This window comes from Hippopotamus amphibius, chromosome 9 (assembly GCF_030028045.1).
Source record: "Hippopotamus amphibius kiboko isolate mHipAmp2 chromosome 9, mHipAmp2.hap2, whole genome shotgun sequence".
Classification (NCBI taxonomy): domain Eukaryota; kingdom Metazoa; phylum Chordata; class Mammalia; order Artiodactyla; family Hippopotamidae; genus Hippopotamus; species Hippopotamus amphibius.
This window is the reverse complement of record NC_080194.1, coordinates 73,472,691-73,490,085: the sequence shown is the minus strand read 5'-3', so window position 1 is coordinate 73,490,085 and position 17,395 is coordinate 73,472,691. Positions and strand designations below refer to the sequence as shown.

Here is a 17,395-nt window from a genome sequence, read left to right as displayed (position 1 = left end):
ATTTAGGTTGTTTCCATGTCCTGGCTATTGTAAGTAGTGCTGCAAGGAACATTGGGGTACATGTGTCTTTTTGAATTATGTTTTTCTCAGGGTATATGCCCAGTGGTGGGATTGCTGGGTCATATGGTAATTCCATTTTTAGTTTTTAAAGGAACCTCCATACTGTTCTCCACACTGGGTGTATCAACTTACAGTCCCACCAACAGTGCAAGAGGGTTCTCCACACCTTCTCCAGCATTTATTGTTTGTAGATTTTGTGATGATGGCCATTCTGACTGGTATGAGGTGATACCTCATTGTAGTTTTGATTTGCATTTCTCTAATAATTAGTGATGTTGAGCATCTTTTCATGTGCCTCTTGGCCATCTGTATGTCTTTGAAGAAATGTTTATTTAGGTCTTCCACCAATTTTTTTGATTGGGTTGTTTGGTTTGTGTGTGTGTGTGTGGTTTGTTTTTTTTTTTGTTTTTTGATATTGACTTCATGAGCTGTTTGTTTATTTTGGAGGTTAATCCTTTGACAATGGATTTGTTTGCAAATATTTTCTCCCATTCTGAGGGTGGTCTTTATGCCTTGTTTATGGTTTCCTTTGCTGTGCAAAAGCTTTTAAGTTTACATCCCATTTGTTTATTTTTGTTTTTATTTTCATTAGGAGGTGGGTCAAAAAAGATCTTGCTGTGATTTATGTCAAAGAATGTTCTTCCTATGTTTTCCTCTAAGAATTTTATAGTGTACGGTCTTCCACTTAGGTTTTTAATCCATTTTGAATTTTGTGTGTGTATGTATGGTGTTAGGGAGTGTTCTAATTTCATTCTTTTACATGTAGCTGTCCAGTTTTCCCAGCACCACTTATTGAAGAGGCTATCTTTTCTCCATTGTATATCCTTGCTTCCTTTGTCATAGATTAGGTGACCATAGGTGCGTGGGTTCATCTCTGGGCTTTTTATCCTGTACCATTGATCTATATTTCTGTTTTTGTGCCAGTACCATACTGTCTTGATTACTGTGGCTTTGTAGTGTAGTCTGAGGTTGGGGAGCCTGAGTCTTCCACCTCCATTTTTCTTTCTCAAGATTGCTTTGGCTGTTCGGGGTCTTTTGTGTTTCCATACACATTATAAAATTTTTGGTTCTAATTTTGTGAAAAATGCCATTGGTAATTTCATACAGATTGCACTGAATCTGTAGATTGCTTTGGGTAGTACAGTCATTTTCACAGTATTGATTCTTCCAACCCAAGAACATGGTATATCTCTCCATCTGTTAGTGTCATCTTTGATTTCTTTCACCAGTGTTTTATAGTTTTCTGCATACAAGTCTTTTGTCTCCTTAGGTAAGTTTATTATTCCTAGGTATTTTATTCTTTTTGTTGCAACAGTAAATGGGATTGTTTCCTTAATTTCACCTTCTGATCTTTTGTTGCTATGCATTAATTTTGTATCTTGCAACTTTACCCAATTCATTGATTAGCTCCAGTAGTTTTCTGGTGGCATCTTTAGGATTTTCTAGGTATGGTTATCATGTCATCTGCAAACAGTGCCAGTTTTACTTCTTTTTTCCAATTTGGATTGCTGTTATTTCTTCTCTGATTGCTGTGGCTAGGACTTCCAAAACTATGTTGAATAACAGTGGCGAGAGTGGACATCTTGTCTTGTTCCTGATCTTAGAGGGAATGCTTTTAGTTTTTCACCATTGAGAATGATGTTTGCTGTGGGTTTGCCATATATGGCCTTTATTATGTTGAGGTAGGTTCCCTTTATGCTGACTTTCTAGAGGTTTTTTATCATATATGGGTGTTGAATTTTGTCAAAAGCTTTTTCTGCATCTGTTGAGATGATTATATGGTTTTTATTCTTTAATTTGTTAATATGGTGTATCACATTGATCGATTCACATGTATTGAAGAATCCTTGCATCCCTGAGATAACTCCCACTTGATCCTGGTGTATGATCCTTTTAATGTATTGTTGGATTCTGTTTCCTAGTATTTTGTTGAGGATTTTTACATCTATGTTCATCAATGATATTGGTCTGTAGTTTTCTTTTATCATGTTATCTTTGTCTGGTTTTGGTATCAGGGTAGTGGTGGCCTTGTAGAACAAGTTTGGTAGTGTTCCTCCCTCTGCAGTTTTTTCGAAGAGTTTGAGAAGGATAGATATTAGCTCTTCTCTAAATGTTTGATAGAATTCACCTGTGAAGCCATGTGGTCCTGGACTTTTGTTTGTTGTAAGATTTTAAATTACAGTTTTAATTTCATTACTTGTGATTAGTCTGTTTATATTTTCTAATTATTCCTGGTGTGGTCTCTGAAAGTTGTACCTTTCCAAGAATTTGTCCATTTCTTCCAGGTTGTCCATTTTACTGGCATATAATTGCTTGTAGTAGTCTCTTATGTTCCTTTGTATTTCTATAGTGTCAGTTGTAATTTCTACTTTTTCATTTCTAATTTTATTGATTTGTCTTCTCCCTTTTTTTCTTGATGAGTCTGACTATTGATCATTATTATTGATCTTTGCTATTGTTTTCTTTGTTTCTATTTCATTTATTTCTGCTCTGATCTTTATGATTTCTTTCCTTCTACTAACTTTGTTCTTCCTTCTCCAGTTGTTTAGGTGTAAGGTTAGGTTGTTTATTTGAGATTTTTCTTGTTTCTTGCGGTGAGATTGAATTGCTGTAAACTTCTCTCTTAGAATTGCTTTTGCTGTGTCCCATAGGTTTTGGATTGTCATGTTTTTGTTGTCATATGTTTCTTTGTATTCTTTTATTTCCTCTTTGATTTCTTCAGTGATCTCTTGGTTATTTAGCAGTGTAATGTTTAACCTCCACGTGTTTGTGTTTCTTACAGTTTTTTTTCCTGTAATTGATTTCTAATCTCATAGTGTTGTGGTTGGAAATGATGCTTGATATGATTTCAATTTTCTTAAATTTCCCAAGGCTTAATTTGTGACCCAAGATGTGATCTGTCCTGGAGTATGTTCCATGTGCACTTGAGAATAAAGTGTATTCTGCTACTTTCTGGTGGAATGTCCTATAAATAGCAGTTAAATCTGTGTGGTGTATTGTTTCATTTAAAGATTGTGTGTCCCTATTTTCTGTCTGGTGATCTGTCCATTGGTGTAAGTGTGGTATTAAAGTCCACCACTATTATTGTGTGACTGTCGATTTCCCCTTTTATGGCTGTTAGCATTTGCCTTATGTATTGAGGTGCTCCTATGTTGAGCGCATAAATATTTATAATTGTGATATGTTCTTCTTGGATGGATCCCTTGATCATTATGTAGTGTCCTTCCTTGTCTCTTGTGATAGTCTTTAACGTCTAATTTGTCTGATATGAGTATTGCTACTTCAGCTTTCTTTTTATTTCCATTTGCATGGAATATCTTTTTCCATCACCTCACTTTCAGTCTGTATGTGTCCCTAGGTCTGAAGTAGGTTTCTTATAGACAGCATTTATACGGATCTTGTTTTTGTATCCATTCAGCCAATCTGTGTCTTTTGGTTGGGGCATTTAATTCATTTACATTCAAGGTAATTATTGATATGTATGTTCCTATTACCATTTTCTTAATTGTTTTGAGTTTGTTTTTGTGAGTCTTTTGCTTCCCTTGTGTTTCCCGCCTAGAGAAGTTCCTTTATCGTTTGTTGTAAAGCTGGTTTGGTGGTGCTAAATTCTCTTAGCTTTTGCTTGTCTGTAAAGCTTTTGATTTCTCCATCAATTCTGAGTGAGATCCTTGCTGGGTAGAGTAATCTTGGCTGTAGGTTTTTCCTTTCATGTTTATTATTTATTTATTTATTTTTGGCTGTGTTGGGTCTTTGTTGCTGCCTGTGGGCTTTCTCTAGTTGCAGCAAGTGGGGACTGCTCTTTGTTGCAGTGTGTGGGCTTCTCATTGCGGTGGCTTCTCTTGTTGCGGAGCACAGGCTCTAGGCACATGGGCTTCAGTAGTTGAGGCATGCAGGCTCAGTAGTTGTGACTTGTGGGCTCTAGAGCACAGGCTCAGTAGTTGTGGAGCACAGGCTTAGTTGTTATGTAGCACGTGGGATCTTCCCAGACCAAAGATCGAACCTGTGTCCCATGCATTGGCAGGCAGATTCTTAACCACTGTGACTCCAGGGAAGTCTCCCTTTCATCTCCCTTTCATTAAATACATCCTACCGCTCCCTTCTGGCCTGCAGAGTTTCTGCTGAGAAATCAGCTGATAACCTTATGGGGATTCCCTTGTATGTTACTTGTTGCTTTTCCCTTGCTGCTTTTAATAATTTTTCTTTGGATTTAATTTTTGTTAATTTGATTAATGTGTCTTGGTGTGTTTTTCCTAGGGTTTATCCTGTATGGAACTCTCTGCACTTCCTGTTCTTGGGTAGCTGTTTCCTTTCCCATGTTAGGGAAGTTTTCGACTATAATCTCTTCAAATATTTTCTCAGACCCTTTCTCTTTCTTTTCTTCTGGGACCTCTATAATTCGAATGTTGGTGTGTTTAATGTTGTCCCAGAGGTCTCTGAGACTGTCCTCAATTCTTTTCATTCTTTTTTCTTTATTCTGCTCCTCGGCAGTTATTTCCAGCATTCTGTCTTCCAGCTCATGTATTGATTCTTCTGCATCAGCTATTCTGCTATTGTTTCCTTCTAGTGTATTTTTCATTTCAGTTCATTGTGTTGTTCATCACTGTTTGTTCTTTAGTTCTTCTAGGTCCTTGTTAAACATTTCTTGTATTTTCTTGATCCATGCCTTCATTCTATTTCTGAAATTTTGGATCATCTTTACTATCATTACTCTGAATTCTTTTTCAGGGAGGCTGACTGTTTCCTCTTCATTTATTCAGTCTTACAGGTCTTTACCTTGCTCCTTCAGCTGTAACAGATTTTTTTGTCATCTCTCTTTTTTGGGTGAGTGGGGCTGTGTTTCTTTCTTGCTGGTTGTTTGGCCTGAGGTGTCCAGCACTGGAGTTTGTAGGCAGTTGGGTAGAGCCAGGTCTTGGTGCCAAGATGAGGACCTCCGGGAGACCTCACTCCAATAAATATTCCCTGGGATCTGAGGTTCTGTGTTAGTCCAGCAGTTTGGACTTGGTGCTCCCACCACAGGAGCTCAGGCCCAATCCCTGACCTGGGAACCAAGATCCTGAAAGCCCCACAGCATGGCAAAGTGGAAAAAAAAAAAGAAAAAGAAAAGGGAGCAAACAAAAGGAGCAGAAGAATAACAAAGAATAAAAAATAAAATAAAATTAGAAATATAAAATTTATTTGAAAAACAACTGCAACACACACACACAAAAAAAAGGCCTAGGGGAAGGTGGGGTTAGGCAGGGGCGGGGCTTAGGCTCAGTGTAGCTGGAGGTGGCCTCAGAGGGCAGAGGTTTGGACCTGGGACCCCAGCATGCTTGCCCTGGGCTGAGTGGGCACCAGAAACTCTGGCTGTGTTCCCCTCTGATCCCATGAAGGTCCCTCCCCATCCCTGCTGATCCCCTCACCACGAGTGGGCCCCTCCTGAGTGTGGGAACTTCTCCCCTCCCCCAGCTGCTCCTCAGGGGTGCCGGTCCTGTTTCACCTCCACTTCTCCTCCCTTCCTTCCTCCCTGCCATGTCCTGCCTGGTTGCTTGGGGGTTCCTCCCATCCCCTTAGGTGTCTGAGGTTCCCCACCAGCACCTGGTAGGTGCCCTAGCTGTGAGGAGACATGAACTCTGTGTCCTTCTACTGTGCCATTTTTGATACCGCCCACTCAGTCCTATAATTGTTATTAGTGCTAATAATATTATTTTTCAGAGACATACTTAGACATCACTTAGATTAACTGACTCCCCCAGCCATTAGTATCTCTTATGTATATGAGTGGACATTTTATTTTTCTTAAGTACTATAGGATGGAGGAAAAATGCAAAAGAATACTGATAGGACCTATCACCTGTAGATGGTGGACATCATTCTTTGCTGGAGGCGTGTTATAGTTTATGGTACTGAACGATTCCAACTGACCAGTGAGTTGGGCATCCCACTTAGGTGTCTATATTAGGACAGATGGATGGATAAGCTTATTTGTTCAAAAACAATAAACTAAATATACACACAGAATAAATTAGATGATGATAAATATATGAGAATTAGTAAAAGATATTAGATAACCTCTTAATCATTCCAATGTTTTATTTTGGATTAGCATAATAATTGCAGCTTTACAATATTGAAGTCCTGTTACCTGTCTTTGTTTCTTATAGCTGTTGGATGAACTCCCAATGATTTACAGCTGCTGTATATTTGTATACTGCATGTAAGTATTTACATTTAAAATTCATTTGCTTGATATATTTTAAAATTCATGTTTGCTTTGTAGGGAATTAAATAATATAACTAATCCAGTTATATAACTGGGAGATTGTAACAGTGTAGAAGATTATAACTTTTATGATCTCAATGTATAGTATAATGTCTGGGAAGTTATAATGATATTGTTTATGAATTTGTGTGATCTCAAAGCCTTATAGCCAATTTAGATAGACTCTTACTTAAAGTAGACTTAAATTGCACAATTTGCCTTTCCTTGAGTTATGAATATATAAAAATTTAGGTAATGATTTTATATATTATGCCATAATAACATTTCTCTACTTTGTACCTGTAATTGTGCCAGGCAGCATACCGTATCATCTCTAAATTCTCATAGTTATGCAAGATAAATGGGTATTTTCCCCATTTTATCTAAGGATATAAGCAGAGCTTATGCTTAGGTGACTTGCTTAAGCTCATGCAGTTAGTAAGTGTCAAGGTTGGAAATTGAACTACAAGTTTAATAAACTTAATTTTTAAAATATGCCTTCTGTACCCTAGTGTTAATACTTGAGACTTCTCTGAACCTCTTATAGCATGGTTATCTGATTCTTTTCAACATGGTCATTACTGCTAGCTCAAGAATATCTTCTTCTAAAGACTCGTATAAGTAAAACGTTTGAAAAGTGTTATTAAAAAGCATTCATCAAGGACTTCCCTGGTGGTGCAGTGGTTAAGAATCCACTTGCTAATGCAGGAGACACGAGTTTGAGCCCTGGTCTGGGAAAATCCCACATGCCATGGAGCAGCTAAGCCCATGTCCCACAACTATTGAGCCTATGCCCTAGAGCCCATGAGCCACAACTACTGAAGCCCGCACACCACAACAAAGAGTAGCTCCTGCTCACCACAGCTAGAGAAAGCCTGCATGCAGCAACGAAGACCCAGTGCAGCCCAAATAAATAAATAAATAAATAAATAAATAAGACATCCACAAAACAGCAAAAAAAAAAAAAAAAGCATTCATCAGAAACTTCTTCTGTAAAGGGCCAGACAGTAATTATTTTAGGCTCTCTGGGCCTGTGGTCTCTGTTGCAAGTCTTTAACTCTGCTGTTGTAGCATGAAAATAGCCATAGATAATATGTAAATCAATGGGTGTGACTGTGTTCCAGTAAATTTCATTTACAAAAACAGTCTTAGGTTGAGAAATTGGTTCTTGCACTGTAGTTTGCTACCCCTGATCTAGAAAAACATTTTCAGATGACTCTTTTTTAATAAGTCATCAGCTCATCTGTGAAAAGGCAGATTTGGGCAGTTAGAAAACAAGATCAAAAACAAGGAAATCCCATCTACTATTTTCTGAAAGCTGTGTTGTCAAGACTGAGACTAAGGTCTGTGCTCTCCTTGAGGTTGTTTATTGATCTTTTCTGTCAAAACTATATTTATTGAAAGAAAAATAAAGTAACAGTGAGCATTGATAAGCTAATGTCCTCATGTACCTGTACCTGCATGAGACAAAGCTGAGAGCAGATAATTAAAAAGTACCCAGATGAGTAGTACAAGAAAGGGAAAGCAGAAAGCAGAGGACAACTGCTTTCTTTTTTTTTTTTTTTTATTTATTTATTTATTTATTATTTTTTGGGGGGTACACCAAGTTCAATCATCTGTTTTTTTATACACATATCCCTGTATTCCTTTCTTACCTCAGTTAATGTTTTGTTCCAAAAACATCCCTCTCAAATAGTCTGGTTATTGTCGACTTAAAAAAATGCACAACGTGAGAGCTGCGAGTTGAGTTTATTTGGGGCAAAATTAGGACTGCAACCTGGGAGACAGCATCCCAGATAGTTCTAGTTCTGAGAAACTGTTCCAAAGAGGCAGGGGGAAGATTAGTATATATATATATATATATTTTCTTGGTAAAGGAGGAGTACATGCAATGAAACACATTTGTTTTGTAGGGGGTTTCTGCTGGTCGTGAGGAGCAGATGTCACCATGTAGGGATTTAGTGCTTTTCTAGATATGAGGGGATGCAAGGGTTGGGCTCATAAAATCAGCTCCTGAAAACATCTAGCTATCTAAAAACCTGTTCCGCCCATCCTCCAAAGCACAGAGTGCTTCATTCCTGGTCTCCATCCTGAATTCCCTTCAGGGGATGTAGAAGGTCAGTACCTATAGCAGCACAAAGTGATTTAATTCTTGTATAGGCAGATGGCAAGTTCCAATTTATAGTTGACATTATGTATCTCATTAAACCAAGCAATAAACCATGGTAAAACCATCAAAGAGCATGCACACTCACAAAAAGTCATCAAGTCTCAGAATTTATAGGTAAAAGAAAGCGATCTTCGTGCTAGCAAAGAGATCCCTAGTGCTAATAAGACTTCTCTGAATCCTTTATGTAATGGTTATCTGATTCTTTTCAATATGATCGCCATTACTTTCCAGCCACCTTTCTTTACACGTAAGGAAGTAGGAGCTGGATCCAACTCCTATTAATTAGTAGAGAACTCTCCTGCTGCTTGTACAAAACATAGGCTCAAAGGTTGGATACTTAACCGAGAGCCAAATATATGTTCATATTTACTTATTTACTGAATGATTTCTGTGTCAGACTTTCCTAGTGACTAGATACATGAAAAAAAGATCTTATCCGGGCATACAAGAAATTCACAGTTTAGTTGGGGAGACAAATAAGTAAAGAGACAATTGTAATAGAGTGATACTTTCTATGACAGTGTGCCTTAGTCAGGGATCATTTGTTCCAAGATGTGGAAACCTACTCAAGCCAGTTGATTTAGGAGAGATTTATTTATTGTAAGGACACGAGGGAATTATATGTCACCCAGTAGCCTGACGTCCAGCTCATTAGAACTGGAAGGGCAGCTTCTTTCTCCCTGTCTGTTTTCTCTGTTCCTTCCTCTCCACGTGGCTTCAGGTCTTTGTATCTGCTTTCTTTTTCTCTTCCTGCAGATCACTTCTCTACTCACTTATCTACTTCAAGTTAGTTGCCCAACAATAAGCATCAGACCTTGAGTCCACATGGCTTTGTACTTTGACTCTCTACACTTGATTCAGTCTCTGGCTCCCAAACTCCAAATTTTCAGAAAAGATCCTCTCACTGGCCCAGTTTAAGTCAGGTGTCTGCTTCTGGTCCCCGAAGCCTCATGGAGGCTGTAGGCAGTGTGGGTTCTCTAAGATGAGCATGTGGTTAAGAGGAAATCATAGGCATCACTAGACCCAGGTGCATGTATACAAGTGGTAAAACAGCATTCTATTGTTTTCCTAGTTATATATTCTAAAACAAGTTTCTTTCTCTCTCTTTTTTCTTTTTAAGGTTTGAGTGTTTCAAGATGAAGAACTCTGTAAACTACCACCTGCTTTTTACCTTAGTTCTATTCAGTTTAATAGTAACCACAGTAAGTCATATTTTATTTCTAACATATTAAGCATGTGAACTAGCCATTTATGAAGTTTGGTACATTTTGCTTATAATGTTTGCTTCATGCTGTTCAAACTGAAATATTTCTACACAAAACTCACTTATAGATATTGCTCCTTTGTTTTAGGTGTTACTTCTCAGCAAAAAGTTGAAACAACTTTTTTAAAAATCTGTTTTTTTTTTTTTTGTTTTTGGGTTTGGTTTGGGCTTTAGGGGGGTTTTATTTCGTTTGTTTATTTGTTTTTTACAGAAGGGGAAAAAGTAAAATGGCAAATATTTAGTAGCAATGGAAAACAATTAACTTTTCCTCATGGATGAACATATTACCTCCTATTTGTTAAAAAAAGATATTGGCTCTGCTCCATAGGTCCTAGTATGACTCTTTTAATGGTTAACCTTTTCCAAATACGTTGAGGTAGCTGGTCACTTCTGATCCTGTCCTAGCTTTTTTTTTCCTCAAGCGAATTACACTTTGTATTAAGAGATATTCACTTCAACAAACTTTTATCACAAACCTACCATATCAGGTAACAGAAAATACAAAGATGGCTAAGAAGCAGTCACTATGCTTGAGGACCGCATTCTAGTGGGGAACTTAAACATGTAAACAAAGAATTGGATCAAAAGATGGTAACTGCAGTCGTGGAGGTAAAAACTAGTTATATGATGATGAGATAAAGGAGGATTAATGAATTGCTTGAGTGGGTCAAAGAAAGCTGCGGAGAGGTCACTTGAGCTGGGTTTTAATTGATTAGGAGTTCTCCAGGCCCCTGGGTAAAAGTATTGTGAAGCACTTCTAAATAGACCATTACATTGTCCACAGGCGTAGAACCTTGGAACACATGGTAAACTATTGTTTTTAAGTGCTTAGTATGTGCCAGATACTCTACTGAGTACTTTACATTTATTTTCTCATTAAATTGTCATTGCCAGTTGAATTTGGAGAGATTTAATATGACTGGATCATAAGTTAAGTGGTGAGAACTGAACAAGTGTAGTGAATTAGACGAACATCAGATTATGAAAACTCTTATACGCCATGTTTAAATTTGGATTTTTATCCTCAAGGTAGAGTGGAGCTATTAACTGGTTTAAAGTAGAAGAAAACCAGCATTAGATATATGCTTTAGAAGGATTTAATTATGGATGATGGATTAGAGGAGTATGAGGCTAGACCTAGGAAGTTTTGCATTTGCTTAGGCAAGATATGAGACTCAGACTGCAGTAAAATAGCTGTCGTAAATAATCCATGGTACTTGTGACACACTAAGTAGAAAGTAGTAGGAATGGAGTAAAAAGAAGGAATTGTCTAGGATGATCAGTTTATGGCCTGGTCCTCACAGTACGTAGTAGGTCCTTAACCAAGACAGGCAACTTGGAGCATGAGCAGATTTTGCAGGAAAGATAATGAATAGGTTTGTGTCACAGGGTAGAGGTAGGGGTAGATCACTTTGGAATGTGCTGAGATTGAGATGCCTGATATTAATGATATCTGAGGCTTAACAAGTAGGCTGGGCTGAAGATGTGGATTTGATAGTTGTCCACTTATAGGTAGTACTAGAAATTCGGGGATAGATGAACTAGCACAGAGATAGCATAGGCCATTATGATGACCAAAGATACAACCCCATGGAACACTGGCTTTTTTTCTTTCCTCAGTAAAAACAAAAGGATATACATTTATGATAGTATACCGTCAAAGTTACAGTTGATTTGTCTGTTTGACATTTAAAACCTATCAATATGCGAATTCTTTTATGGGGGAGGGACAGATTGGGAGTTTGGGATTGACATGTACACATTCCTGTATTTAAGGTAGGTAACCAACAAAGACCTACTCGTAAAAAATTTTTAAAAAATTTTAAAAAAAGATAAAAATGAGAATATCTCATTTTGTCATATCTAAGGAATTCCATAAGAATCAACATTTTAAAATAAAAATTTAAATTTATACATTAAAGGTGTACCACATGATTTAATATACATATACATAGTGAAAATATTACTACAGTCAGGCTAATTAACATATCTTATCACATAGTTACTTTTTCTGTGTGTGTGATGAAAGCACCTGAAATCTACTCTTTTAGTGCATTTCCAGTATTCATTCCAGTATTATTAGCTATAGTTATCATGCTGTACATTGGAACACTGACCACTTGAGGGTCAAGTGAAAGAGGTAGAGCCAAAAAGGAGGTAATCAGAGTAGGAAAACCAGGAGACTTTGATGTCACAGAGTACAAAGAGGTTTCTAGAAAGGGTAACAGTATTAGTTGTCTCTAAGATGAATAAAATGAAATTGAGGTTTGATCCTTAAAATTTTTAATTAAAAGGCCAAGTGACCTTAATGAGGGTACTGGCAGCAGCAGATTGCTGGAGGCAGAAGCTAGATTTCAGTGAATTGAGAAGGTGAATAAGAGATTGAAAGAGCACAGATACTCTATTTTCTTATGTTTCTACATTGCCCTGTGTAGTCCTTTGCATAAACTACATACTCATTAATCAGGAAAGAATCCTAGAATTTCAGAGGTGAAAGGAAGTCTTGTTACTATATTAAAGAAGATATTAACGTCCAGAGAGTTTTAGTGACTTGCCTGGCCAACCAGATTTATATGGAGAATTGGTGGTAGTCAAGACAGTTTACCTCGTAAGTTGAGAGCTGATGTGGTTGGAAACTTAGGTTTGGGAGTCAGTCACATCTGAGTTTGGACTGACACTGTTACTTAATAACTATGGGACTTTGGGCAAGTTACTTAACCTCTCTCTGCTTTAGTTTTCCTCATCTGTAAAATGAAAATAATAATAGCATACATTTCATATTAGTTGTAAGAATAAATACTTTGCACATCGTAGGGACTCCATAATTCTTTTGCTTTAAAAAATCCTTTTAAATAAGAAAAAAATATATAATTGTACACTTTATATATACGCAGTTTATTGTATGTCAGTTGTATCTCAATAAAAGTTCTTTAAAAAATGCTTTTAAGAGGCATGCCCTTCTGCATTTCTTTTATTAGTAACAATGAGAACCTGAAATTATGTAAAGGAAAATTAATATTTTGAAATAACAAATTTCAGAGATTAAAAGCATTCTGCCTTACAGAGTTTAGAGTTATACATTATAAATATTTCATACACATCTTACTATTAAAGCTCTATGGGTGCTTAAAGGAAATAATCTGCTCTTGTTGTAGTGAAGGAACTTCCTCCAGGAATAAGAAGTTCAGTAGCCAAACTATAAAATTACATAAACTTTATGAGATCAGCACTACATTAAATGTGGCTGTATTGGTAGATAAGAACGGTCCTTTCTGCTGAAAAGATTATTGCCCTGTTTAGGGAGAGAAACAAATAAACTAATAAGTTCCATGAAGTTTATATATGGACAGTCAGGTAGAGAGGAGGATGAGTGGTGGATTCTGCTAAGCAGAGAAGGAATCAGAAAAGACTTCAAGAAATGGGTATAGTTTGAGCTGAATTTGGAAAGATGAGTGTTTACCAGCAGGGGGCGATTTCTGAACAAAGTAAAGCACAGCATGTTTAAAGATACAGACACATGAAACCAGCATATTTGGGGTAGCACTATACTTTCTGGAGCCTAGGATGAGAAAGAGACAAGAGGAGAGGAATAAGGCCAAACAGAAAGGGCACAGCACGATCATGAAAGGCTTTGAAATTTGGACTTTGTCTTGTAAGTGATAGGAGTCCTTTCAGGGTTATGAGTTAAATTGTGACTCCTCTCTATCATGTCATTTTAAAGGTATACTCTTATAGGGCAATAAATGCATGCAATAAGTAGGCATTGAACTTAATCACCCACATGACACTAGAGCCTAAAACTAGGGTTTGTGTAACTGAAAGTGTATCTAGGTGAATGAGTTAGAGGTTTTCAGAAGCAGAAGAAAGGACAAGAAATTTGTTTTAAATGTTTTCACTTATTAGCACATATGCGCTAGACACTCACACATAATTTGCCTTATTATTGCTCACCACTATTATTCCCATTATCCAGATAAGGAAAAATGAGTCTTCTGGTTAAGTGACTAGCTCAGGCATGTAGCAAGTAAGTGGCAGTTTGAAATTTAACTCCTGTCTCTAAGCCAGGTGTTCTTGCTGCTGTAGAATAGATCTGCTGCAGGGATTGTCAGTGTAACCTCAGCCCTCATGAGTATCCATGCACCTTTACCTCTCCTTGATGCTGATGCAGAAACCAAGAGGCCAGAGTAATCCACAACAGCTTTGAAACATTTAGTTTACCACGATGAAGCTAGCACTGGGGCACACCCACCTATAGGTGGTAGCCGTTTTGTGGCAAGCCACGTAATCTGATTGGTTTTATATGGCTGGAATTAGATCTAAGAACAAGACTAGGGAAGCAGGAGAGGCTTGAGATTTGCAGAGTTGTAGGAACAGGTTTTCTTTCCCCTTCATAATGCACTTCATTCACATGTATTTCTTTTAATATTTTTTTAGGTTTACCTTAAGGTAAAGGAGCCTGTATTCCATCAGGTAATTTTTTAAAATTATTACACATTTTATTATTTAACGTGCCTTGTATTTTCCTTTTCTAGTAAATTATATGCATATATAGCTTCTGTAAATGAAATGGTAGATGTTCTAGGAAACAACAGTGTTTAAAACAGAGATTGCAAACAAGTTCCTATAGAAGCAGATGTAAGCAAAATAGGAATATACCAAAAACAGCCAATGCCCGGGCCCCACTGGCTGTTGGTAGATAGTCATGCAGGTGCAGCATTGCTCTCATAAGCAGAAAAAAAAACAAAACCCAGGAAGCATTATGCTCTTGCACATGTAAACAGTCTTTTTATGGCATTATTTTCTAGAAAAGATAAGGGGAAAATACTCAAGGAATTTTCAGTCTAACATCTATTTTAAGTAGTTTTTTGAGGTAGGAGGTTATTTATACTGAGGGAAACAAGCATAGGAAACTTTGGTGTAAGAAATAATAATTGAAGTGCACCCTGGAATGAAACCAGAGTAAAATGAAATATCAGACCCTAAATAAAGAGAGCTATTGAGTGCTATGATGTGCCTGTCACTATGCTTACTACCACATAGACTCTAATCTCCCCAGCAGTCCTACAAATTATGGATTATTGTCTACATTTTAAAGGAAATGAGCTCAGAGATATTAGGTAATTTGCCCCAGGGTTACACAGTTATTAAGGGGCAAAGCCAGGATTGTAACTAGATTTGACTCCTGTCACCATCCTTTTAACAAAACAAGATAGATAGATAGATAGATAGATAGATAGATAGATACATAGATACATAGATACATAGATAAAGTAGGTAGATAGGGATAAATAAATAAATAAGCAAACAAGCACACATTTCAGGAGGATTAGAGGCCTTGTACTTTTAGAATATTTTGTGCTTATATAAAAAAAGTAAGTGTTCATGTAATCTTTTAAACTTAAAATATGCGATAGTCATCTGAAATCTGTTTTTTGAAGAAATAAATCCCAAATTCACATTATTGTGCCTTGTTTTTTTCCACAGGCCAGCTGAAAGTAGATGTACTAATATAGATATTATGGGCGGTGGGGCATTCTCACTTTCCTGTTTATTATAGCTTGAAGTGATGTCATTATATATTTACCCCTTTATTAGAAATATTTATTGGCGAAAAATGAAAATAATAAAAAATGAAGTGTTTATTTATATGAAGAATGCTTAAGTTTTTATCATCTTATTTGCCTTTATAAGAAAGAAAAATCATAACCACAAAAAACCACAAAATTTGGAAATTTTGAGTTAATTTTTCTAAGTTTATGACCATTCAATTTTCTGTATTGTGCTTTTAACTTATTTGACACTGTGTTTATATAATAAAAGGAACAAACTATTCATATAACTTTCCATGCTGCAATTTCCACGTGTTTTTCTAGTAATAAATATTTCCTTCTCTGTGTATAGGGAAGATACATAGATATCTGTGTATGCTGATAGGAAGGTAGGCAGGATGAAAACTTATAGCTATGGCTTATATCCTAGGCTTAGAGATTAAAAATCAGGATAGGGAAGTGAAGAAGTAGGGGAATGCTAGGGTTAAGTGGATAAGCAATCTGAAGGTAGGACATTCATTTGTTCATTCATCAGATGTTTACTGTGTACTTTCTCAGTACCAAATTCTGAGCTGGAAGTTGGAAATAAAGAGGCAGTAGAGCACAGACTTTTAAGATCTAAAGTCAGGCAGACCTGGGTTCAAACTAGTCTTCCACTTAAACTCACTGTATGCTCTGGATAAGTTACTTAACTTCTTTGAGCTTTGGTTTCCTCATTATTCAACAAATACTTTTTAAGTGTCTTCAATGTGCCAAGTGCTGTACTAGGCACAGGAGATATACTAGTGAGTGAAATAATGAGGTCTCTGCTCTTATAGATCTCAATAGACCTTATCTCTAAAGTTGGTAAAATAATCTCCTAAAGTTGTCTGAGTATTGAATGAAATAATGCATTAAAACCTTAGCACATTGCAAAACACTCTATAAATGTTAACTAATATTAATATACTAAACACATAAGACATGGCTGCTGGTCTCAAAGAGCTCACTATCTGGTCAGGAGGATTGACTTGTAAAAACTTATTTGTAGTGTATACATTTTGAAAGAAACATGTAAAAGAAGTACTGATGTAGGCAAGGGCACAGTCTGTCTGCTTAGATGATTCAAAATAGGATTACAAAATACACCTATTGCATGTAGCTAAATTATTACTTACTCTAATACTGAAGAACAAGTTAAGGAAAATGGCCCACTATTTTGATACAGTACTATTCCTCACTGCTTTGTAAAGTTTTATTTAAAGAGACCTTTAGGAAAAAAAAAAAAAGAGAGAGAGAGAGACCTTTGCTTCAAATGTCTAATCTAGAGTATCCTATGCTGATCTGTTAAGTAATTGGAATTTATACTTTCTATTTATACTTATGGATTGAACATATCTGTCCCTAATTATTTTCTGGGCATAATTCTTAAGAAAAGGAACTTCTTTTTCTGAGAATCTTCTAATTGTCAAAGTTTGAAGTATTATTCTCATTCTTTCATGTAACTGTTGATATTTTTATGTGTAGAAACTTAGAAAATTTGTTTTGGAAATTGTAAATGGAAAAATTGTTTTGGAATTTGTGACAAGATTTACAATATTTTGCAAGAACTTAAAAATAATGGAAAAGGAAAGAAAAGTAATGTGGTCTAATCTAAAGGAGCTCTGACTTAGGACTGGAATCTTGATTTCTTTCCACTTTGATTTCTTGAAGTTTGGAATCTCAATTTCTTACTATTTTGTTATCCATGGACAAATTTCTTCCTGTACCTATTCTTCAATATCTTCATCTGTAAAATATACAAAACAAGGAAACGTAGTATTTCACAAGGATTATATAAAAATAATTAATATAAGATAATGCAAAGCACGAGGCAGTAAACATAATACTGTGTGATACTAAAAGTACTTAGTAAGATATAAGACAACATGCATAAATTTCTGCCTATGATGATCATAGAAAGCTTCTGAAAGGAGATATTTGAGTTGAGCTAGAGAGATAAGTAGTGATAGTACAATTAAAAGTATCTGTCACAACAAGGATGATTGTCTTGCTAACCAGATTAGCTTCCCTGAGGGAGAATATATTGATAACAGTTCTACTTTACTGTATTATATCCAAGGTGATCCAGA

At 36.4% G+C, this 17,395-nt stretch overlaps 1 protein-coding gene across 5 annotated transcripts in view; it reads left to right on the top strand.

The window, feature by feature from the left end:
• The window catches only part of ACER3 (alkaline ceramidase 3), a 191,306-nt gene that overhangs the window by 127,271 nt on the left and 46,640 nt on the right, over positions 1–17,395 (top strand). For all 5 annotated transcript variants that reach the window (XM_057750225.1, XM_057750228.1, XM_057750227.1 and 2 more), the window contains 3 exons: positions 6,204–6,256; positions 9,592–9,673; positions 14,170–14,205. In XM_057750225.1, the coding sequence (XP_057606208.1) occupies positions 6,204–6,256; positions 9,592–9,673; positions 14,170–14,205 (171 nt within the window). The remainder of the gene's footprint in view (positions 1–6,203; positions 6,257–9,591; positions 9,674–14,169; positions 14,206–17,395) is intronic.